Consider the following 25,283-nt stretch of genomic DNA (forward strand, 5'->3'; position numbering starts at 1 on the left):
AACCTAAACACACCTAGGGTAAGTGAAGGCCTAGTGTGAAGGCCCAACTACTGTGTTTTCAATAACATTTGCTTACAATAACCTACTGTGAAATTAATTGTAGCTTATATTAAACACTACAGCCTTCCCTGTAGCTCAGTTGGTAGAGCATGGTGTTTGCAACGCCAGGGTTGTGGGTTCGATTCCCACGGGGGGTCAGCACAGAAGAAAAAAAAACGTATGAAATGAAATGTTTGAAATGTATGCATTCACTACTGTAAGTCGCTCTGGATAAGAGCGCCTGCTAAATGACTAAAATGTAAAAATGTAAGTGTTCAGTTCTAACTGTTCAGAGTTGACACAGTTGTGTCATGTCATTTTTTTCAATAGGAAGTTATTCCTACTGATGGTGCCTTTTGTGTATGACCCTGCATTGTATTGTTCTTATGCAATGAAAAGCTAAATTAGGTGAACATATGGTCCTATGGAAACCTCACTGGACTTGATTAGGTCAATGATTATTTGTAGTCTAATAGTGTGGACTATTTACTGGCCCAAGCAGTTAAAATAGTTATTGTCAGCATTGCTTTCCTCCAAACTGTTGCTGAAATGTTCATTTGCTGGGCCTTTACAAGATGTGACTAGAGGGACCAGGGGAACCAGGTGAATAATGTTCTTTCCAGCGACTCACCTGGGAAACTCCCAAAGATGTGGAAAAAAATTGCCAATTGATGGGAACTAAATGCATTCTCTTTCTGAAAAGTTGATAAGTAGTTATTATATTTTAGCTGACATAAGACTTGAATGTGACCGCTTCAGGTACAATGGCTCTACAAATATTATTATTATTATTATTATTATCATCTTAGTGTGTGAACATAATATTTGTGCTCTCTACAGCCATCCTACCTCTCATGATCACCAGATGGAGACATTGTACAACAATAAAACCATGGGCCAACAACATTCAGTGGGGTCAGTCACATTGATATGCTTATTTAGATTTTATTTAATCTAATTTCATTTACAAATAGTAATGCAAAGATACAAAGACTGAAGCCTTCACACAAGAAAAATACATTAGGTATGATTCGAATAGAAGCTTAACATCCGTTTTCAGTTATTTAGCACACATTTAATACAGCCCACTTGGATTTTTTGGTCTGTTTTTTCCCGTTTTATATAAAAGCAGAATTTAAAAGAACAAGATTTGATCCATTAATTTTAAAGGGTCAGCTCAACAAAAGTACAGGATTGCCAAGCTGTTCTGCTGAATGCTAGGATTTGCATATTCGATGAGCATAACTGTCCTGTTGCTGTGAGTACAGTAGGTGTAGTATCCAGACATTGCAGTTAAATACATTTGCAACATTTGAGTAATAGTACTGAAAAGAAAATACATTATATTACAATTTAGCTGCCGTTGTATGAGAAAGGGACCACTAGAGTGGGCCATCCCCCATTAAATGCACATATCAGAGGATTTCTAGTTTTTTTTGTTGTTGTGGTAACTATCCTGAATGATCAAACAATGATTATCTCCATTTCATCTGTCTGGTTGATTTTCCCTTTTCACATGTATTGCCACTATAATAAATAAAACATTTACAGACTTATATTGACATCTGCATTTTATCCTACTGGAGATGCTTTGGGTGAGCAGGTTTTAGTCACACAGAGTGTGTTTGCACATGGTTAACCTAACCTAGTCAGAGCTAAATTCTTGCTAAAAGCAAAAAATATCACATCAAGACTTTTTTACATCATAAGGAGATATTTACAAATTTGATACCATGTAGAAAGAGTTACTTCAAGGTATCAAGCTGAAAATGTCAGTCACATGTCAGTCTTAATGCAGTAGGTTAAGCAGTGAGAAATAAACTTAAGATAAAGCCGATTTATATTTTCCTCAAATATTTTCCTTTTCTAAATGTAAACAATTCATAGACAAGTGTACAGTTTTAAGTTTATGTAATTCTCAGTCTAACAAAAATGAAAATGTAACTTTTGAGATGCAGTGGGAAATTAGAGTATTTCAAGAGTATTTCAACATTGACAGAAACACATTTTAGTGAAGGACAGATAACAATGTGCTCCAAAATAAGTGCATTACTGGAACTATAAATAAGAGTTAAAGGGACAATTTCTGAACGTAATACGTTGTAAATACAGTAATTTATTTAGCAGCTATACAGCCTGGATCTGTCGGTTTCAGCATTGGACAGCTCCATTGTCACACTCATGACATTAAGGGAAGCTGTCAACTGCTGATTCAGCCAGGCAACCAGGCTAGTTGGCATATGTTAAAATGTTGAGATAGCCATGTTTGGCTGATTACCTGTCTGGTGTCACGGGGAAGTTGATGGGTTTACAGCAGGGTTATTCAACCCGGGGTCCGCAAAAATATATATTTATTTACATCACTAGCAACAGAATAAACTGATTTTAAATTACATACCTACAGTATAAAATATAATACAACTGCTGGTTAGCTTTCTTGACTTGGACATACATTTTTGCCAAAACACAACTAAACTTTGTTTAACCAGCTAAACAGCTGCTCTTAGAGAAAATGGGTTTCTAGCTAATAGGCTATATTAGAGTTTATACTTCCTCTTCCAATTAAAATGTGGGGTGGTGAAAAATATCTACCAAATCTATTTATTTTACATTGTTGATTACTTCTTGCTCTTATCAGTCACCTAATGATAAGACAAGACGTGAAACCATGTATTTTTGCTAACTTATGATGGGGGTTTACAGACTCCTGGTTTACAGTATCCTGTGTGGATTGCAAGGGTCCATTTCATATTAAAACAACATCTTTCCCCTTATTTAGAGAAGGACCTTTGTGTTTGGCCATTTCCTTTTGCACACAGTTGATTTGTATGACTGATATACTATTACAATTCCAAAACAGTCCTTTATAACCGAACTGATATCTACCTGTAGTTCATGTGGTTTATCAATTTCTATCCATGATAAGATATATGAACGTACACACACAAAACATCCGAACCGGCTCCATTCTTTGTAAACGTTTGCTTCTGTAAACGTTTTGAGTATAAACCGTTGGACACCCGAATATTGGTGCAAAAATTGTGGCAGTAATAATAGATCTATCAAATCAGTAAGATTTACTACATAAAAACACCGTTTTTTTTTTTTTTTAAAGAAAAGACAACTGATTGTAAAAACATCAGTCTGGATGTTTGGATCAGTCTGAAATGTTTTGGGTAAACCTATACTTTTAAGTCAGAAAAACAGAACAGAAGAACAATGACATACTGCAGCACATTAATTATCACTGCATGTAACACACATTTTCACTTTTGACATATCACATAAAGCACAAAAACATTTCTACCGAAAAGCAATATACACAGTTAATCTATACACTTGGCAAACATAATACACTTCAGTGGGCATCTAGCGCATAAACACATACAAGATCAAATGTATAGGTAGTACACCAAATAATTGCATCTCCATGTGAATAAAATGCTGATAAAACATTTTTTTTGTTGCTTTTGGACATAGCAGTTCAGTTTGTGTGAGGCCTTGCCACTGTTCGAATCGAAGACAGACAATTGACCATACGAGGAAAACGTAACAGAACATTAAACCACATTTAAACAAAGTCTATTCCACCTTTCTTCCAATATAATCTTTTGCATGACATTGTGCTTGATAGAAAAAAAATAACATATAAAATCAAGCTAAAAATAAGAAAAAGTTTGTCTTGAAACTCATGCAAAGTAATCAGAAAAAAGGAGTAGAAAACATTTCCACACACAAAAAGTAAAAATCAAGCGCTAAAGATTAGAAATCCAGACTGCTTCTGATTTCAGAACCACTCTGGCAGCCAAAACTGTTCTGACATTCAGATCTGTAACCAATAATGTTTTGCATGCTTGGCCAGCTCACACTGAACCAACAGATTCAAGGAATTTATTAATACAAAAAAAACATGTAAGAAGGAAGGTGTCCCTTGTATCTATGGTAAATGGTGATCTGCATGTATTTACTGTGAACATAGCGAAAAATACACTAACATACATGAGACCAGAATTTAGATGAACCTTTCAAATAACACAAAATCCAAGATAGCACAAAGACAGCTCATCATTTGTGTAAGATCACAATGCATTATGCTTTCTGCTATTGCATTACAGTAGCTGCACATTAAGGAATGTACCATATGCCTTCTCCACACAGTAACGTTTTTTTTTCTCGCAAGCGTATCAAAAGACAAATAAAGTCTGTAACACTACTGAAAAGGAAAATGACAGGTGGAAGCCAAACACGTTCAAAGGTCAACTAAAAGAAATGAAGACCAAAACCAGGGTTTGAAAAGATTCCCTCATATTTCTCTCTACAAATGACCAATTCAGAATTGAAAATGCCTCAATTCATTACATTAATTTGAATTGAAGTAGTAAACAGGATACAGAATTCTAATTTGAATTTGAATGAAAAGGAAATAAAATTGAATTCAGTGAAATTAAAATGCCTCTTCTATTCTATATTAGGTGTAGTCTATACAAATATACATCTTGTACATAAAACATGTCATTATATACATGCATATAAAATATTGATTTCAGGACAAACTCTTAAAATCAATGATCAAGGAAAACAAAACCTGAATGTGAAAATTCTAAGATATTATATTTCATTAATCTCTTAAATTTAGTCAAATATAGGGAAAATACTACATTTCCCATAATGCATTAGTTCCCAGAATGCATTAGTTCAATTTGGCCCTAAAGCCTTCAAAATAAGCCAAACAAATGAAATAGTTGGTGGAAATATAATTGGCTATTCTATGCACTGAAATAGAATTTGAACATTGTTTCCAGAGAAAAGTCATATATTATTTGGTATCTGGATGTGTGACCTGTCAGATTCAGTGAAAAACTCATGCTCTATGTCTGAGTGGAATTTCTTTGAATTGCACAGAATTTAATTCTACTTCCTGTCAATCAAACTCAAATTCTACATCCTGTGGGGTGTGGCCAATTCAAATTTGAACTCATGAATTGAATGGGAGTCAATTCTAAAATTCTGAATTGAGCACATATCTGACTGATAAAAATCACATAACTAGTGGTATTTCTTCAAGGTGAATTTACTCACACAGCACTGAAGTATAGATAGCGAATGACACAGTTAAATAGTGCATATTATATGATAATAGTGGGTTTTGTTTATATAGACTCTATGCACAACAAGACGACTGTTCTCACTCCTGTCTATGACATCTTTAGTACATATTTTAATATTAACCATTAAAGTGGCTTCCCACAGCACTCTTTGATGCATCAATTGTGTTACATCTAATTGCTTCCCAATTACATGATTACTTCACCCTGCTTGTATTGTACTTGTAGCTACGCTTGAAGCACAACAGGAGCATGACCAGCCGTATCTGTTCTGCAGTGAGAAATCTTCTATCCAAAAATACAAAGTTTATAATATCGGCTTCCAAAATTGGAGCATTTCAAAGTCACAATATCAGACGCCTCACAAAAAATACTAGCTGATTAAGTAAAAAAAAAAAAAAAACTTTTTTATATAGACTATAAACATATGCTTTTAAAAAATACACTTTCTTTTTTTAACAAGAAGTCAAGTTTGACCAAACACATGGGGAAACAGGTCCAGTGCACATAACAGTCGCTCAGAGGGGGGTGAAAAAGTCCCAGGGCTCAATGCTTTAATGTTGTGAGTAAAGTGCAAAGTAAAATGCAGGATAATGTCATGGGTACATCCAAGGAAATTACTCACAAAAAGCAAGCTCACTTAACATTAACAGGTAAACTGTAAAGCCTACAGCCGCAACAATACTGAAATTCTGACACTATACATCCAGAAAAGACTGAAGAGCTGATGACAATGAGGGGAAAACATGTGACACACACACACACACACACACACACACACATACACACATACACACACACACACGAGACAAATGAAGGTGTCAAGATTATGATAATACTGTATGAAGATGTGATTAAATACATTCTGGTTGCAGCAATGCTGTTCTAATATAGAGGCAGTTGAATCTTCTTCTTCTTCAGAAAATAATCATATTTTATCAGTAAAATCTACCTCTGACACATCCATGAGATTCACATGAAGGGGTCAATTTTCTAATATATGCAGCATTTGTCTTTTGTCATGCTTTTATACTTTTTCTGCCAAAGCCAAAGTGCAGAATATATAATTTGAATTCTCCAATGTGAAGTGTAAAAAACTAAGTAAAATGTCAATTAAAATGTAGCAAATGAAACATGCCAACATGCTCATTTCTTTGCTGAGAAAAGGCAATCAAAATGGTACTGTACAATTCAACAAGGTAATTTAGTTTAGGTACTTTTATGTCTATTAGATCGCTAATAACGCTCAGTCCTCAATCAACCAATTCCATTTGTTTTGCATAGACATCATAAGCAATATCCAATTTAGAAATGACAACTAATGGAAGCAAAGCATCTAAATCACAATTAAGGGCACCAGAATGTGATACCTCAGCTCAATTAGGCTGACATGGGCCAATTAGACCAATTAGGCTGACATGGGAAATACAGTACCACTTCACAAAATGTGTGAATGTAAATATGAAAAGCAAAATGGTAACTAGTGAAAAGCAGTGGATAACAACATAAGCAGTGATACACCTCCCTTAGTTGTGTTCAATTTGGTCATATTCTCGCTAGAGCAAATTTCAGTCCGGCGTTGGTCATATTTTCACACTAGTGGCATTTTGAATGAGGCCTACCTCATATTCTCATACTAGTGCCAATCTGAGTCAGGCCTAGGCATTGGAAAACAATGGGGGATGCTTGATAAAGGTTTAAACTTCACTGCTTAAGAGTCTCAACAAGTTGCACAATTACCAACATTTTTTAATGGAGAGATTGGCGACCATAGCTTTCCATATGATGTAATCTTATAAGGCAGAATCTTGTTATCACAGTGATTCATTCAGATTTCATGTCTATCTTGTTTGCATCTCCAAATCAGCTACCATAGTAGAGATTAAATGTCATTTCAGGAATTAAGTGCCAAAATGACCCTATGACAGCTCTTTTTTTGAAAACTCTACAAACAGAGTTGTAAGTGATTTTTAAGGATTGTCTAACTTGAATTTAGGCCTTACTTTGGTTGCCGTGGCCAATCACAAGCTAAAGATGAGGGTTAGCACTCCTAGTTGTTCAACAAAGGAAACCGCTTAACTGTTTACCTGAGGGGTATACATACTACAAAGCAGGATCAATGAGTTAGCCAGCTAACTTTGATAAACAACCAGAAATAACTATTGATTTTCTGGGTCCTGAAGAAAGTTAAACTTAGATATGCGTTTTTGGTCGTTGAGTCAATTAGACCTTGACCATTTCAAGTTTATCTTGACAAAAAATTACAGGTTACTACTGAATATTTAGGCAAGTTAGCTGGCTAACGCATTGAACCCGCTTTGTAGTATACCCTTCAGCACTAAATCATGTTGTGCAACCCTGAAACGCTGACAGAATTTATGGACTGAAACTACAACGTCAAGTTTGGAAAGAAACCAAAATAAAATACTGGTCAAATTCAGAGAAAAAAACTGCACCAATGAATACAACTACCGTGCCTTCAGAAAGTATTCACACCCCTTGACTTTTTCCACATTTTGTTGTGTTACAGCCTCAATTTAAAATGGATTACATTTAGATTTTGTGTCACTAACCTACACACAATACCCCATAATGTCAAAGTGGAATTATGTTTTTAGAAATGCTTACAAATGAAATAAAAAGGTAAAGCTGAAATGTCTTGAGTCAATAAGTATTTAACTCTTTTGTTACGGCCTAAATAAGTTCAGGAGTAAAAATGTGCTTAACAAGCCACATAATAAGTTGCATGGACTCATTCTGTGTGCAATCATAGTGTTTAACATTATTTTTAAATGACTACCCCATCTCTGTACCCCACTCATACAATTGCACTATATATACAAAAGAATGTGGACACGCCATCAAATGAGTGGATACGGGTATTTCAGCCACACCCGTCGCTGACAGGTGTATAAAATCGAGCACACAGCCATGCAATATCCATAGACAACCATTGGCCGTAGAATGGCTTGTACTGAAGAGCTCAGTGACTTTCAACGTGGTACCGTCATAGGATGCCACCTTTCCAACAAGTCAATTTGTCAAATTTCTGCCCTGCTAGAGCTGCCCCAGTCAACTGTAAATGCTGTTATTGTGAAGTGGAAATGTCTAGGAGCTACAACAGCTCCCCCGCGAAGTGGTAGGCCACACAAGCTCGCAGACAGGACCACCGAGTGTTGAAGCGCACAGCGCGTAAAAATTGTCTGTCCTCGGTTGCAACACTCACTACTGAGTTCCAAACTGCCCCTGGAAGCAACGTCAGCACATTACTGTTTGTCGGGAGCTTCATGAAATGGGTTTCCATGGCCGAGCAGCCTCACACAAATGCCAAGTGTCGGCTGGAGTGGTGTAAAGCTCGCCGCCATTGGACTCTGGAGCCGTGGAAACACGTTCTCTGGAGTGATGAATTACGCTTCACTATCTGGCAGGCCGATGGATGAATCTGGGTTTGGCGGATGCCAGGAGACGCTACCTGCCCCAATGCATAGGACCAACTGTAAAGTTTGGTAGAAGAGGAATAATGGTCTGGGTCTGTTTTTCATGGTTTGGGGTAGGCCCCTTAGTTTAAATTAAGGGAAATCTTAATGCTACAGCATGACATTGTAGAAAATTCTGTGCTTCCAAATTTGTGGCAACAGTTTGGGGAAGGCCCTTTCCTGTTTCAGCATGAAAATTCCCCCGTGCATGAATTGAAACACAGACTGCGAGCCAGGCCGAATCACCCAACATCAATGCCCGACATCACTAATGCTCTTGTGGCTGAATGGAAGCAAGTCCTGGCAGCAATGTTCCAACATCTAGTGGAAAGCCTTCCCAGAGAGTGGAGGCTGTTATAGCAGCAAAGCGGGGACCAACTCCGTATTAATGCCCATGATTTTGGAATGAGATGTTCGACGAGCAGGTGTCCACATACCAAAAGGCATGTGGGTGACTTCCCAAACATATGGAAGAAGGTACTCTGGTCAGATGAGACTAAAATTAAGCTTTTTGGCCATCAAGGAAAGCGCTATGTCTGGCACAAACCCAACACCTCTCATCACCCCGAGACGACCATCCCCACAGTGAAGCATGGTGGTGGCAGCATCATGCTGTGGGGATGTTTTTCCATTGGCAGGGACTGGGAAACTGGTCAGAATTGAAGGAATGATGGATGGCGCTAAATATAGGGAAATTCTTGAGGGAAACCTGTTTCAGTCTTCCAGAGATTTGAGACTGGGACGGAGGTTCACCTTCCAGCAGGACAATGACCCTAAGCATACTGCTAAAGCAACATTTCAGTGGTTTAAGTGGAAACATTTAAATGTCTTGGAATGGCCTAGTCAAAGCGCAGACCTCAATCCAATTAAGAATCTGTGGTATGACTTAAAGATGGCTGTACACCAGCAGAACCTATCCAACTTGAAGGAGCTGGAGCAGTTTTGCCTTGAAGAATGGGCAAAATCCCAGTGGCTAGATGTGCCAAGGTTATAGAGACATACCCCAAGAGACTTGCAGCTGTAATTGCTGCAAAAGCTGTCTCTACAAAGTTATTTCTTGTTTGTGTCACAAGAAAAAATATTTTGCATCTTCAAAGTGGTAGGTATGTTGTGTAAATCAAATGATACAAGCCCCCCAAAAATCAATTTTCATTCCAGGTTGTAAGGCAACAAAATAGGAAAAATGCCAAGGGGGGTGAATACTTTCGCAAGCCACTGTAGTTTATCTTTAAGGTCTCTCAGTCAAGCACTTAATTTCAAGCACAGATTCAACCACAAAGACCAGGGAGTTTTTCCAATGATTCCCAAATAAGGGCACCTATTGGTAGATGGGTAAAAAAAATGAAAGCAGCCATTGAATATCCCTTTGAGTATGGTGTAGTTATTATTTACACTTTGGATGGTGTGTCAATACTCCCAGTCTAAAAAGATACAGGCGTGATTCCTAACTCAGTTGCCGGAGAGGAAGGAAACCGCTCAGGGATTTCACCATGAGGCCAATTAAAACTTTAAAACAGTTACAGAGTTTAATGGCTGTGATAGGAGAAAACTGAAGATGGATCAACAACATTGTAGTTACTCCACAATACTAACCTAAATGACAGAGTGAAAAGAAGGAAGCCTGTACAGAATAAAAATATTCCAAAACATGCATCCTGTTTGCAATAAAAAACTAAAGTAATACTGCAAACAATTAACTTTTAGTCCTAAATACAAAGCGTTATGTTTGCGGCAAATCCAACACAACACATCACTGAATACCACTCAAGCATGGTGGTGGTTGCATCATGTTATGGGTATGCTTATCATAAGCAAGGACTAGGGAGATTTAAAAAAGAAAATCTAATAAAATGGAATAGAGCTCAGCACAGGCAAAATCCTAGATGAAAACTTGGTTCAGTCTGCTTTCCAACAGACACTGGCAGACAAATTCAGCTTTCAGCAGGACAATAGGCTAAAACACAAGGCCATATACACTGGAGTTGCTTACAATGATGACATAGAATGGCTTAGTTACAGTTTTTACTTAAAATCGGCTTGAAAATCTATGGCAAGACTTGAAAATGGCTGTATAGCAATGATCAACAACCAACTTGACAGAGTTTGAATACTTTTTTAAAGAATAATGGGCAAATATTGTACTATCCAGGTGTGCAAATCTCTTAGACTTACTCAGAAAAACTCACAGCTGTAATCGCTGCCAAAGGTGATTCTAACCTGTATTGACTCAGGGGGTTGAATGCTTATCTAATCAAGATAGTGTTTAATTTTCCATAAAGTTTTTTTTTAAATGTTAGAATTTTTCTTCCACTTTGACATTAGAGCATTTTGTGTATATCATTGACAAAAAAGGACATTTTAATCCCACCTCGCAACACAACAAAATGTGGAAAAAGTAAAGGGGTGTGAATACTTTCTGAAGGCACTGTATAGTGTGAATTAATGACTGCGCGGGCGGTTAAGTGCACTGATGAAAATGTGAGACTGGCAAGATTAGCCAATAGAGGGGCGGTTGTGAAAAAGCAGATGGGTGATAATGAGACATGCTAATCTAGTATGGCAGGTGAGAGAAAGATAAACAGTTTCCACTACAGACATGATTTTAATCAATTCATGTCTTCAAATGGAAGGTCAGACCAATGTAGTTTGTATCCTACTTTGTTTTCCTTTACAAAAACCAAAGCATCCAACAGAAAGGCAGGCAGGAGGCATATAATAAAATAAATAAATAAACAAGTTAAGTTTGTGGTTAGCACAGACTGGTCACAGGCAGAACCTTAAGCGCAATATCCACCAAACATGACAATGTCGCCCTTCCATCTTTTCAATCCGGAAGGGAGAAAGCAAACTCTGTCGACCATTTCCCTACTAGCTCATCTTACCATGGCTCCTAGAAAGGGGTGGCTGGTGAAGGGAGGTGGCAGTGTGGGATGAATACACTGCACAGCTGGGGCCTAGCCACAAGCTACCACACTCCCAAAATATCCCTCTCCCCTCAGGCCGGGTTCCTCCGAGACAGTCGGTCAACTTGGCATCGGCTCTACAGCCGGTCCATCCGAAAGGCGTCTTCCGTGGCGGGGTCAGTGAGGACCATGTCAGGATCGTTGAGCATGTACAGCCCATCCAGGGTCAGAGGGTCGATCTTCAGCTCGTCCAAGGGAAACTGAGAGTCTGCGTCAAAGCTGATGTCAGCCGACAGAGAGCTGTAAGACAACCCCTTGGACAGTCTGGGTGGTGACTCTCCGGTGGCTAAAACATACATGAGTAAAGAGAGATGAGGAGAGGTCAGGGTCTTTCTGTTGTGTTTACTCCAAAGAATAGCATCTCATTAAATATTTCAAGGAGCAGCCAATAAATGTAGTTTACGAATGTTCAAAACAGGAAGGCTGGTCTGAATGCTTGTTTAACATTATCCAGTAAGCATAACATAATTCACTTAGTTTCCTATTCTACGGGCATTGTGGGAATGAATACAAACACATTATCATCAGCATGGCACAATAATGCACATTCCTCACATTTGCTGTTCAATCTATGGGCTCACTCTTGCAATTATCACCTTCCTCTCTCTCAACCAATGGGCATAAATCTTGGGATGCATGTCAATTTACCCATGCACTCTCACTTGCTGTTTCTCAGCAACAGTTTTCGACAATCATCCACCTCCCCAACACCACCAGCTATAATAAACTTAAGCCCTGTCCATTGGAACTCCTTTCCCCCAGCGGAGGGTTTTGATGCCAGCAGTCCCGCATTGGGCTACCTGCCATCACATCATCTGGCTCCGAGGATCTTCCCTCGGAGACAGGACCATTCCCCAAACTATTTAATAAAATGTCATATTGAATTCCGTCTTTGTTGTTCATTCAGTTAAGCCTGTACTAGATTAAACTACAATTGAGTGTCAAGTAAAGTAAAATGAAAATAAATACAGAAAACCTCAACTTAATTAATTTAGCTAGTGTTCGGAATGAAGTGCTTTGGCGCACAGGTAAACATTACACTTCCACTTCCCACCTCTAGGGGGCATCAGAAACCGGGCCAGGTGCTGAAAGAGCAGGTGGATTGATAAGTTATTGCTCACAGGTGCTATACAGCAGGTCTCTTACACGGAGGGTCAGGGCTATACAGCACGTCTCCCACACGGAGGGTCAGGGCTATACAGCACGTCTCCCACACGGAGGGTCAGGGCTATACAGCAAGTCTCCTACACGGAGGGTCAGGGCTATACAGCAGGTCTCCTACACGGAGAATCAGGGCTATACACCAGGTCTCCTACACGGAGAGTCAGTGCTATACAGCAAGTCTCCTACACGGAGAGTCAGGGCTATACAGCAAGTCTCCTACACGGAGAGTCAGGGCTATACAGCAGGTCTCCTACATGGAGGGTCAGAGCTATACAGCAGGTCTCCTACACGGAGGGTCAGAGCTATACAGCAGGTCTCCTACACGGAGGCAAGTAAAATAGTTGAAGGAGAGTGGGGAGCTTTAGATATGGCGGTGGATGCTCCACTGAATCTTTAGATTCAGAGTGTTGTTAAACAGTTGAGGGAAACTGAAATGCTAATTGTGAAGAAGGTGAATTTTATGGTGTTTATTGTGCATGTGATTAATTGTACTGCACAAAGGAACGAAAAGTCCAAGAAACTGGACATAATAGTATCTGTACAGCACTTTGTGACATCAGCTGATGTAAGAAGGGCTTTATAAATAAATACATTTGATTTGATTTATCTGCTGCTGAAAGGTTTTTGGGTTTCCAGGACTTCACTGCCGAAACATTGCAAAGAATACTGTCAGAAGATGCTCCAGAGCCTGTAGGGATGGGCGTTGGCAGTTCAATCTGAATAAAGGAGTACATTTGAGTTTTCTTTTGTTTATTTTGTTTAGTTATATTTTGTTATTTATTTTGGCAGATATACATCCAAAACAGTAAGTGGCGGCATGAACCTATAGTATTTGTTTGCGGACTGCAATAATATCAAAGAACACACCGCACATACAGTGCAGTCAGACCCCTTGACTTTTTCCACATTTTGTTATAAAATTGCTAAATTATTTTTTGCACCTCATCAATACCCCATAATGCCAAAGTGAAAACAGGTTTATAGAAATGTTTTCAAATGTATAAAATACAAAAAACAGAAATACCTTATTTACATAAGTATTCAGACCCTTTGCTATGAGAATCGAAATTGAGCTCAGGTGCATTCTGTTTCCATTGATCATCCTTGAGATGTTTCTACAAATTGATTGGAATCCACTTGTGGTAAATTCAATTGATTGGACATGATTTTGAAAGGCACACACCTGTCTATATAAGATCCCACAGTTGACAGTGTATGTCAGAGCAAAAACAAAGCCATGAAGTTCAAGGAATTGTCCATACAGCTCCGAGACAGGATTGTGTCGACACAGATCTGGAGAAGGGTAACGAAAAATGTCGGCAGCATTGAAGGTCCCCAAGGTCATTCTTAAATGGAGGAACATTGGAACCACCAAGACTCTTCCAAGAGCTGGCCTTTCGGGCAAACTGAGCAATCAGGGGAGAACGGCCTTGGACAGGGGGTTGACCAAGAACCCAATGGTCACTCTGATAGAACTCCAGAGATCCTCTGTGGAGATGGGAGAACCTTCCAGAAGGACAACCATCTCTGCAGCACTCCACCAATCAGGCCTTTATGGTAGAGTGGCCAGACGGAAGCCACTACTCTTCAGTAAAAGGCACATGACAGCCCGCTTGGAGTTTGCCAAAAAGCACCAAAAGACTCTCAGACCATGAGAAACAAGATTCTCAGGTCTGATGAAATCAATATTGGACACTTTGGCCTGAATGCCAAGCGTCACTTCTGGAGGAAACCTGGCACTATCCCTACGGTGAAGAATGGTGGTGGCAGCATCATGCTGTGGGGATGTTTTTCAGTGGCAGGGACTGGGAGACTAGTCAGGATCGAGGCAAAGATGAATGGAGCAAAGTACAGAGAGGCATTAATGTAACAAAATGTGGAAAAAAATCAAGGGATCTGAATACTTAGCAAATGCTCTGTATGAATGAAATGAAAAAATTACATTTTATTTTCGTGTCAAATCGCCGATTGGCAACCCATCCCTTATGGGATTAATTGACACATAAACAAACATTACAATAATTCACTGTGGTAATTCAATGATAATTCTTCTTCCGGTGTTCTCTGCATTGTGCGTCGCATAAAGAGTGAAAAAAATGTAAGGTAAAAATCAATATATAATAGTGATCAATAATTATATCCCCAGAGCAGTAAAATAATATACATATATACAGTACCAGTCAAAGTTTGGACACACCTACTCATTCAAGAGTTTTTCTTTATTTTTACTCTTTTCTACATTGTAGAATAATAGTGAAGACATCAAAACTATGAAATAACACATAAGGAATCATGTAGTGACCAATTTAAAAAAAAAATCAAAATATAGTTTAGATTTTAGATTCTTCAAAGTAGCCACCTTTGCCTTTGACACTCTTGGCATTCCCTCAACCAACTTCATGAGGAATGATTTTCCAACAGTCTTGAAGGAGTTCCCACATATGCTGAGCACTTGTTGGTTGCTTTTCCTACACTCTGCGGTCCAACTCATCCCAAACCATCTTAATTGGGTTGAGGGCGGGTGATTGTGGAGGCCAGGTAATCTGATGCAGCACTCATCACTCTCCTTCTTGGTCAAATAGCCCTTACACAGCCTGGAGGTGTTTTGGGTCATTGTCTTGTTGAAAAACAAATTACAGTGAAGACGCTACTCTGGGATGCTGGCCTTCTAGGCAGATTTGCAAAGAAAAAGCCATATCTCAGACTGGCCAATAAAAATAAAAGATTAAGATGGGCAAAATAACACAGACACTGGACAGAGGAACTCTGCCTAGAAGGCCAGCATCCCTGAGTCGCCTCTTCACTGTTGATGTTGAGACTGGTGTTTTGCCGGGACTATTTAATAAAGCTGCCAGTTGAGGAAACTAGACACTCTTAATGTACTTGTCCTCTTGCTCAGTTGTGCACCGGGGCCTCCCACTCCTCCTTCTATTCTGGTTAGAGCCAGTCTGCTTACACTCCCTTTCATGCTAAATGCAAACATTCAGACAGCTTATGGTAGAGCAAGGTGTGCATTGGACCCCTAGACATAACAAAGGTTAGAGCTTTGTATTGAGAGAGTGTTTACATTAAGTGAGCTCTATTCCACTACCTAGCCTTGCAGAGGCTTGAGTGAGCTACCTGGTGTGGCAGAATAGTACCTGTGAGAATGATGTTGGGGATGTTGCCATGGCTACTGTAGCCCAGCTGCTGGGAGTCTTGCAGGTTGCTGTGGCTACCCATCAAACCTATCATGGCTGCTTGGGAGTAGTTGAGAGTGGAGCACTGGCCGTACAGACTGTTGTTGTCTGTCATGTTGAACTGCTCCAGCTGTTCGAGGAACAGAGAAAACAGAACATGAGGTTAGCCAACACTCAACAACAAGGGCTCATTTCTCTACTATTAACAGGTGCCAAATGGTCAATATAAAGATTCAGTACAATGGGAAAAAAATGGAAACTATTAATCCAGTGTTTCCTAAACTTGGTCCTGGGGACCCCAAGGGGTGAACGTTTTGGTTTTTGCCCTATCATTACACAGCTTGTTCAAATTATCAAAGCTTGATGATTAGTTGATTTAAATCACCTGTGTAGTGTTAGGGCAAAAACCAAAACGTGCACCCCTTGGGGTCCTGCGGACCGAGTTTGGGTAACCCTGTATTAATATACTGTGCTTTGATACCAAGATATTGGCATATAATGCCATATCAAATGTAACTAATATTAGCTCGCATAATTAGTTCTGAGGTAGGATGTTAAACCTTACCTGTTGGGAGAGAGCACTGGTCTGTCTGGATGTGAGTTGCTGGTCATAGAAGTCAGCAAATACACTACCCAATATGGAGTGGTGCTAGAACACAAGCATATCCCCTTGTTAAAAACAATACCATGATGATAATGTACAGGGATAAAACACAGGAAAGGAAGAGCCGATAGAGAGCACAATCACACCACAACTGAATTGTCACAATTCACAAGACATTCACATCAAACCATTGGGTTCAGGCAACACCGAAATCACCGCACACATCTGCAATCCTGAAAGCAAACAATAACATACTGCTGCCTAGACAATAGATAAAGCATGACAGAGTACAAACACAGCAGGAATCATGTTTCGCAAGCCCATCAATTCATTTGCTGTGCAATCAACCTCAATCTCATCCATTAGTTGATTAATTAAGTCATCATAGTAACCTGCCCATCTCACCTTTAAAGATGGTTCGACAGTTGTTGCTGTTAAGTGCCCAACCAGCCAATGTCAACATGCACTGAATACTACTCAAAAGAACTTCATAAATGTCATCAACCCACAACCAACAATGGTGTATGGAGTTGGTTACCATGCATGTCTTGTACTAAGAATTCTTAATAACTTAGATAAAATTAAACCATGAAATAGAATGAAATCATATGGAAATCCCTTTCGTGGGTAAAGCTAGAATTTCAAAAACATTCAAATCATCCAGTAATGCTCTTGAAGTTTTAATTCCATATTCTTATAAAAGCTGAAAATGTTTCCGCTTTCATCGTCTGCCTTAATGTATAAATAATTGGATTATATTCACAGGCAGACTCAGTAAGGCAGCCTTCGCCATGCCCTTTTCAGTTCAGAACCACATTATCTGTGCCCTGCCAAAAGAACAGCGGGCAAGGGCATGATAACAGCACATGGACTGTCTGCCGCACCGCATGTAACTCACAACACTGTAGGTTAGCCGTCTAGGTGACAGAAAGAATCGATGGGCAAAGTCAACCGAAGCATTTAGCTAGTAGCCTAGATACTGAGTGAAAGCTTTTATGATTCCTCTAACAAGAGATGACTTAGTCGTTCAATGTTATGTTCAGTTCAATTAGTTAGTTTATATTATAAACTTACATAGAACTTACAGCTTACATCTAGACTACAGGGACTTGTGGAGGCACAAGGGATTCAAAACTCTAGCAAGGCTAAAAGTAATCTCTGGTAGCTAAATGTTAACTACCAAGTACATTTTCCTAACTCAACCAACTGACTAAAGTGTGTCATTTTAGTGACTATGCTACGAGGCCACTTAGGATGCAGACACAGAGAAGCAACAAGGAGAACGGGATCAGTGACACTGTGAGACAAGACGATGGGGGTGGCAGGGGGTTGGTGGCACAAGAGCAGCCGAAAGGGGCAGCCAAGGGGCCCAGCCGGCGACGAAAACAGAACTACGATGGAAGAACAGTGTATACAGTCAGTGGGTTTTGCTCACACGCCCTTACTTGAGGCGAGCCTCCAGGTGAGAAGCCTTGATTGGAGACTGGAGATGTTGGAGACTGATTGGCCGAAGACCCAGCCCTACTGCGGTACTGTTGGGGGAAAGAGCCCTAATACAGGATCATATTTTAGTTAGACTCACTGACTGGCTAATTGTCTGACTGGCTGGCTGACCTGCTGGGTTACTGGCTAGGCTACTGGCTGGCTGAATGAATGGCTGGCTGACTTGCTGGGTTACTGGCTAGGTTACTGGATGGCTGAATTAATGGCTGGCTGACCTGCTGGGTTACTGGCTGGCTGACCTGCTGGGTTACTGGCTGGCTGACCTGCTGGGTTACTGGCTGGCTGATCTGCTGCGTTACTGGCTGGCTGACTGACTGGCTCCTTTCTGAAAAGGTATGCTCCACTATATTAACAGCAGTATGTGGACACCCCTTCAAATTAGTTGATTCGGGTATTTCAGCCACACCCGTCGCTGACAGGTGTATAAAATCGAGCACACAGCCATGCAATATCCATAGACAAACATTGGCAGTAGAATGGCCTGTACTGAAGTGCTCAGTGACTTTCAATGTGGCACTGTCATAGAATGCCACCTTTCCAACAAGTCAGTTCGTAAGATTTCTGCCCTGCTAGAGCTGCCCCAGTCAACTGTAAGTGCGGTTATTGTGAAGTGGAAACGGCTAGGAGCAACAATGTCTCAGCCACGAAGTGGTAGGCCACACAAGCACACAGAATGGGACTGCCGAGTGCTGAAGAGCGTATCGCGTAAAAATTGTCTGTCCTCGGTTGCAACACTCACTACTGAGTTCCAAACTGCCTCTGGAAGCAAAGTCAGTTCAAGAACTGTTCGTCAGGAGCTCCATAAAATGGGTTTCCATGGCCGAGCAGCTGCACACAAGCCTACGATCACCATTCGCAATGCCAAGCCTCGGCTGGAGTAGTGTAAAGCTTGCCACCATTGGACTCTGGAGCAGTGGAAACGTTCTCTGTGATGAATCACGCTTCAACATCTGGCAGTCCAATGGACGACTCTTGGTTTGGCGGATGCCAGGAGAACGCTACCTGCCCATATGTATAGTGCCAACTGTAAAGTTTGTTGGAGGAGGAATAATGGTTTGGGGCTGTTTTTCATGGTCCATGCCTCTTAGTTCCAGTGAAGGGAAATCTTAACGTTACAGCATTCAAAGACATTCCAGATGATTCTGTGCTTCCAATTTTGTTGCAACAGTTTGGGGAAGGCCCTTTCCTGTTTCAGCATGACAGTGCCCCCGTGCACAAAGCGAGGTTCATACAGAAATGGTTTGTCGAGATCGGTGTGGAAGAACTTGACTGGCCTGCACAGAGCCATCTTCCTTAAAGAAGACTAGTTCCTTTGACTTCAAGATCAAACCAAAGATAGCCGAACAGGAAAAACTACATTTTGTTAAATAGTGTAGGAACACTAAGTCGGTTTCAGCACTATCTTTTCTTATGGACAGGAGTGTAGGATAAGGAAAGTTTTGAAGAGGGAAGGGTTTGAGAAGGTAAGCTTACCAAGTTCATATCCATGGAGTTCTGTGTCTGGCTGGAAGAGGTGTTCGGAGGGGAGGGGAGCTGGACCAGCCTGGTCAGTCCTTGAGTGGTCTGCTGCTGCTGTTGAGAAGAGGGCTGGCTGAAGAACGTGTACTGGGACAACTGTGCCTCCAGTGTCATGGCGTCTATGGTCTCTGCCTGAGACGGATGGACATAGGAGTTCTAAATTAGTCAGTGGGGGAAAACTGAATATGATGTCCACAGAAATGTGATAGAGAGTGTGATCGAAAGTAGAGCGATGACTAAACTTAGTACAATCCCCAATTTCAGAAACACTCTTGGATGTTCAGAGTCTCTGAAGGCTCCTGGTATATTACCTTTTAATCATTTGACAGGTTCTCCAATTATCCATAGCAACTTACTTTAAGTACATTCAAACAGGGGGGAAACAACTACAGAGTACAATCATTGTAAATACACTAGAAAAGTAATTCAGAAATGTAACAATCGCAATGCTAGAAGGGAAGAGTACGGTACGTACTACCTGGGCGAGGGTGAGGGGTGGCGACAGGGTGGGGGAGAGCTGTAGGGACTGGTGCTGGTGGGAGTCCTGGTTGACCATGTTGTTGTCCTGTCTGCCCTGCTGGGCGGTGGTCTGTCCTGCTGGGACACAAAACAGCAAACATATCTTTCAGAATCCCAACTGTCATAGAAAGCTAGAGACAGAGAGACGTATATAAGATACATTTCGGCAAACTGTCTGACATGTTGGCACCATGTGGTGTCATCATCTCCCAACTTCTGGTGCCAACATGAAAATTCAGAATTTCTGACTGTGTTTCCAAACTCTGTACATCTATGGTTCTGGAAGGTGGAGGACTGAGAGGTCACCTTGGCTGGTGGAGCTGAAGCTGAATGAGTGGCTGGTGGCCAGGTTTCCCGTGCTATTGTAGGCGCTGATGGTAGAGTCCTCAGGGTCCAGGGGGGTGGGCAGCGGAGGGGGGAACTGGATGTTGGTCAGATCAGGCAGGGAGCCGCCGCCCGTGTTTTGGGCTGAAGGCATCAGTGACGCGGTCAGTTCCTGATCTGGAGACGGGAATATGCTGAAAATAGAAAAAACATATGATTGGTATCCCCATAATGACAGTAGAGGTATTATATGCACAGTCAGCAGATTTCACAGGCTGCTGCAGTGTATGTAAAATAGCATAGGAAGATAAATGAGAATACCCCCCTCCCCGACTTCAGCAATATTTCCACTGTCGGTTTTCACATGGTCCTTCGAGCTGGACAGGAAGTTGTGCATAAAGCATTACCAGCAAATGCTTTCCAGATATATACTTCTCTTCATGTTTTCAACATGACCCCAAAGGAAAGGAAGGGAAATTGCCTCCAATTGTTTTCTCTCCTATTAAGCCCAGTACTAAGATTTCTGCAAGGGACCCTGTTCACATTCTCAAAATAACAATAACATAACATCCTACACAGCCAGAACTCACTGGTTCCACAACACTTCTTGAAGTATGTCAATGATGTCCCAAAACATCAGTTGGAAAAACATCAAATCATCACTAAACCGCCAACTGTCGTGGGCTGTCATAATCAGCCTTTCACAAAGCTATACTGAAGTCAGGATGGTTAGATTTTAGTCTGTGGAAGTACTCACTTGATTCCTGGGACCTTGGACCTTGATGAAACATTCTGAGGGAAAAATAAAAATGACAACTCAGTAACAATACAATAGAACTCAGAGCTGTAGAACAATACAATAGAACTCAGAGCTGTAGAACAATACAACAGAACTCAGAGCTGTAGAACAATACAACAGAACTCAGAGCTGTAGAACAATACAATAGAACCCAGAGCTGTAGAACAATACAATAGAACCCAGAGCTGTAGAACAATGGCGTTAAGATATATCACCAGATCTGAGTGCACTTCACCTTTTTACCATCCCAGTTCTGTTTTTGTTCGTCTTTGTCCATATCTGATTCTGTGTCTTCTGGCCCTGGTACATGAAGCAGAAGCACTGGAGAGGAAAAGAAAGGACGAGAGGGAGAAAGAGAGAGGGAAATGAGTTCGATTCATCTAATTGTCACTAATCTAGAATTTTAAAAAGCAAAAAAGTACATATTGAATTACCCTTATTTTCATCTTGCCATAACAGTGAAAGGAAAATTAAATAAATACATGATTTGATATCATTTTTCAAACAAGTTTCTCAATAAAAGGAATACGCTTCAGACAGCCATTAGTATGTCACATTGAGAATCACTTGGATATTCATATTCATCCTATGAGTAATGTCTACAGCCTTTAAAGACAGCCTTTTATCATGTACACCAGAGTATTCAATAGTACAATAAAGGGTAGCTGGCAAAGCCATTAAGAAATATTTAATCATCAATACATCGTATATCACCTTCCTCATAATGACAGAGTTAATTAATTTGCGGTGAATTAAAAAATTCACCTACAAACTGGAAACAGAGCATTGGGGCATTATAGGGCCAAGACTTTTTGTTAACCACCTGACCAGAAAAAAAACAAAATCTAATGATGAACTAATGGTAATGTTACACTGAACAAAAGTACAAAGGCAACATGTAAAGTGTTGGTCCAATCTTTCATGAGCTGAAATAAAAGATCCCAGAAATGTTCCATACGCAGAGAAAGCTTATTTCTCAAAAATGTGGTGCGCAAATTTGTTTACATCCCTGTTAGTGAGCATTTCTCCTTTGCTAAGATAATCCATCCTCCTGACAGATGTGGCTTTAGGCATATCAGTGAGCTGATTAAACAGCATGATAATTACACAGGTGCATCTTGTTCTGGGGACAATAAAAGGCCACAAAAGAATGTGCAGTTTTGTCACACAATGCCACAGATGTCTCAAGTTTTGAGGGAGTGTGCAATTGGCATGCTGACAGCAGGAATGTCCACCAGAGCTGTTGCCTGAGAATTGAATGTTCATTTCTTAGAGAGTTTTGCAGTACGTCCAACAGGCCTCACATCCGCAGACCTCATGTATGGCGTTGTGTGAGCGAGCGGTTTGCTGATGTCAACGTTGTGAACAGAGTGCCCCATGGTGGCGGTGGGATCATGGTATGGGCTGGCATAAACTACGGACAACGAACACAATTGCATTTTATCGATGGCGATTTGAATGCACAGAGATACCGTGACGAGATCCTGAGGCCCATTGTCGTGCCATTCATCCACCGCCATCACCTCATATTTCAGCATGACTATGCACGGCCCCATATCGAGAGGATCGTACACAATTCCTGGAAGCTAAAAATGTCCCAGTTCTTCCATGGCCTGCATACTCACTAGACATGTCACTGATTGAGTATGTTTGGGATGTTCTGGATCGACGTGTTCCAGTTCCCGCTAATATCCAGCAACTTCGCACAGCCATTGAAGAGGAGTGAGACAACATTCCACAGGCCACAATCAACAGCCTGATCAACTCTATGTGAAGGAGATGTCACACTGCATAAGGCAAATGATGGTCACACCAGATACCGACTGGTTTTCTGATCCAAGCCCCTACCTTTTTTTTTAAAGGTATCTGTGACCAACAGATGCATATCTGTATTCCCAGTCATGTGAAATTCATAGATTAGGGCATCATTTATTTATTTGAATTGACTGATTTCCTTCCATGAACTCAGTAAATTATTTTAAATTGTTGCATGTTGCGTTTTATATTTTTGTTCAGTTTATAAAACTCTTATATATTAAGTATATCAAGTTCAAATCCGACGCACCTCGTTTAAGCTGCAAGTCCTGTGAGCCTCCTGCAAAAATATCCTGTGGGTTCAAAGTGCTCTGATGCAGCGCAGAGTCCGAGTTTGTCCTATAGCACAGGGAAAGAGACATACACCACCTAGTTTGTCCTATAGCACAGGGAAAGAGACATACACCACCTAGTTTGTCCTATAGCACAGGGAAAGAGACATACACCACCTAGTTTGTCCTATAGCACAGGGAAAGAGACTTACACCACCTAGTTTGTCCTATAGCACAGGGAAAGAGACATACACCACCTAGTTTGTCCTATAGCACAGGGAAAGAGACTTACACCACCTAGTTTGTCCTATAGCACAGGGAAAGAGACTTACACCACCTAGTTTGTCCTATAGCACAGGGAAAGAGACTTACACCACTTAGGGGTGACTAAATGTATCAGTTGTGAAAAGTCAAGGGACGTTTCACAACGAAATCCAAACAGTATCACATGCCACAACAGAGTTGGATTATCTTACCTCCTCCAACTGGTGTCAGGTGGGGGTGACAGATACACCGAGCCATATGGACAGCTATCAATGTGAGACCCCTGGTTAAGGGCAATACAAATCTGTAGCATCTCACAACTGAAGTCAACGATGTAAAACACCATGGCGCCATAGAGTACAGTCTATATTATTAATGTAATTACCATATTACCATGTCATTCGTAATCAAATTTCCATTGCATAAGAGACTGTAAAATTAAGTGTATTAAAAATACAGTTACGTAAATCGACAGTAAAGGATATTTGGCGTCCATGTTTGTCGAGGGGCCTTCCGTGTGGGGACGTGATGCGGTTTCTGTCCCGGTAAACTCTGTCAACCAATCCATGATGCCGTGTTGTCCTGCTGGTGTCACCTGAACCTTGAAAGGGAGTCTGCAGACACCAACAAAACAAACCAGTCACAAGCTACATAGATACAGTTGAAGTCGGAAGTTTACATACACTTAGGTTGGAGTCATTAAAACTCGTTTTTCAACCACTCCACAAATTTCTTGTTAACAAACTATAGTTTTGGTAAGTCGGTTAGGACATCTACTTTGTGATTACACAAGTAATTTTTCCAACAGTTGTTTACAGACAGAATATTTCACTTATAATTCACTGCCTTTAAACAGCTTGGAAAATTCCAGAAAATGATGTCATGGCTTTAGAAGCTTCTGATAGGCTAATTGACGTCATTTGAGTCAATTGGAGGTTTACCTGTGGATGTATTTCAAGCACTACCTTCAAACTCGGTGCCTCTTGGCTTGACATGATGGGAAAATCAAAAGAAATCAGTCAAGACCTCAGAAAAGAAATTGTAGACCTCCACAAGTCTGGTTCATCTTTGGGAGCAATTTCCAAACGCCTGAAGGTACCATGTTCATCTGTACAAACAATAGTACGCAAGTATAAACACCACCATGGGACCACGCAGCCATCATACCGCTCAGGAAGGAGACTCGTTCTGTCTCCTAGAGATGACCGCACTTTGGTGCGAAAAGTGCAAATCAATCCCAGAACAACAGCAAAGGACCTTGTGAAGATGCTGGAGGAAACAGGTACAAAAGTATCTATATCCACAGTAAAACAAGTCCTACATCAACATAACCTGAAAGGCCGTTCAGCAAGGAAGAAGCCACTGCTCCAAAACCACCATAAAAAAGCCAGACTACGGTTTGCAACTGCACATGGGGACAAAGATCGTACTTTTTGGAGAAATGTCCTCTGGTCTGATGAAACAAAAATAGAACAGTTTGGCCATAATGACCATCGTTATGTTTGGAGGAAAAAGGGGGAGGCTTGCAGGCCGAAGAACACCATCCCAACCGTGACGCACGGGGGTGGCAGCATCATGTTGTGGGGGTGCTTTGCTGCAGGAGGGACTGGTGCACATCACAAAATAGATGGCATCATGAGGGAGGAAAATTATGTGGATATATTGAAGCAACATCTCAAGACATCAGTCAGGAAGTTAAAGCTTAGTCGCAAATGGGTCTTCCAAATGGACAATGACCC

General features: G+C 40.7%; 2 protein-coding genes across 2 annotated transcripts; both read right to left on the reverse strand.

Annotated features, from left to right (window-relative positions):
- Positions 1-968: 968 nt before the first annotated feature.
- On the reverse strand, positions 969-19,680 carry LOC106598992 (CREB-regulated transcription coactivator 1). The gene is made up of 3 exons (XM_082973294.1): positions 16,492-19,680; positions 15,888-16,056; positions 969-11,869 (listed from the first exon to the last, which is right to left on the reverse strand). Exons 2-3 carry the CDS (start codon positions 16,039-16,041, stop codon positions 11,661-11,663), a joined length of 363 nt encoding a protein of 120 aa, XP_082829420.1. The 5' UTR covers positions 16,042-16,056; positions 16,492-19,680; the 3' UTR covers positions 969-11,660.
- Positions 17,331-23,890, reverse strand: LOC145850254 (CREB-regulated transcription coactivator 1-like). The gene is made up of 8 exons (XM_082973057.1): positions 23,757-23,890; positions 23,259-23,347; positions 21,429-21,514; positions 21,152-21,186; positions 20,377-20,588; positions 20,030-20,148; positions 19,507-19,683; positions 17,331-17,357 (listed from the first exon to the last, which is right to left on the reverse strand). The coding sequence occupies exons 1-8, from the start codon at positions 23,888-23,890 to the stop codon at positions 17,331-17,333; spliced, it is 879 nt and encodes a 292-aa protein (XP_082829183.1).
- Positions 23,891-25,283: the final 1,393 nt, after the last annotated feature.

This window comes from Salmo salar, chromosome 03 (genome assembly GCF_965601325.2).
Source record: "Salmo salar chromosome 03, fSalSal1, whole genome shotgun sequence".
In the NCBI taxonomy this organism is placed as follows: Eukaryota; Metazoa; Chordata; class Actinopteri; order Salmoniformes; family Salmonidae; genus Salmo; species Salmo salar.

What these genes read in the sequence shown, in the direction of transcription:
- LOC106598992 (XM_082973294.1), bottom strand. Translation starts at nt 16,041, where the DNA reads ATGACAGACAACAACAGTCTGTACGGCCAGTGCTCCACTCTCAACTAC. An exon ending in CCCCAACATCATTCTCACAG is followed by an intron (nt 11,870 to 15,887) that starts GTACTATTCTGC and finishes TGTATGTTTTAG; the next exon opens with CCACCGGAGAGTCACCACCC.
- LOC145850254 (XM_082973057.1), bottom strand. Translation starts at nt 23,890, where the DNA reads ATGGTGTTTTACATCGTTGACTTCAGTTGTGAGATGCTACAGATTTGT. An exon ending in AGAACTGGGATGGTAAAAAG is followed by an intron (nt 21,187 to 21,428) that starts GTGAAGTGCACT and finishes TTTTTCCCTCAG; the next exon opens with AATGTTTCATCAAGGTCCAA. An exon ending in CTTCAGCTCCACCAGCCAAG is followed by an intron (nt 20,149 to 20,376) that starts GTGACCTCTCAG and finishes TTTGTGTCCCAG; the next exon opens with CAGGACAGACCACCGCCCAG.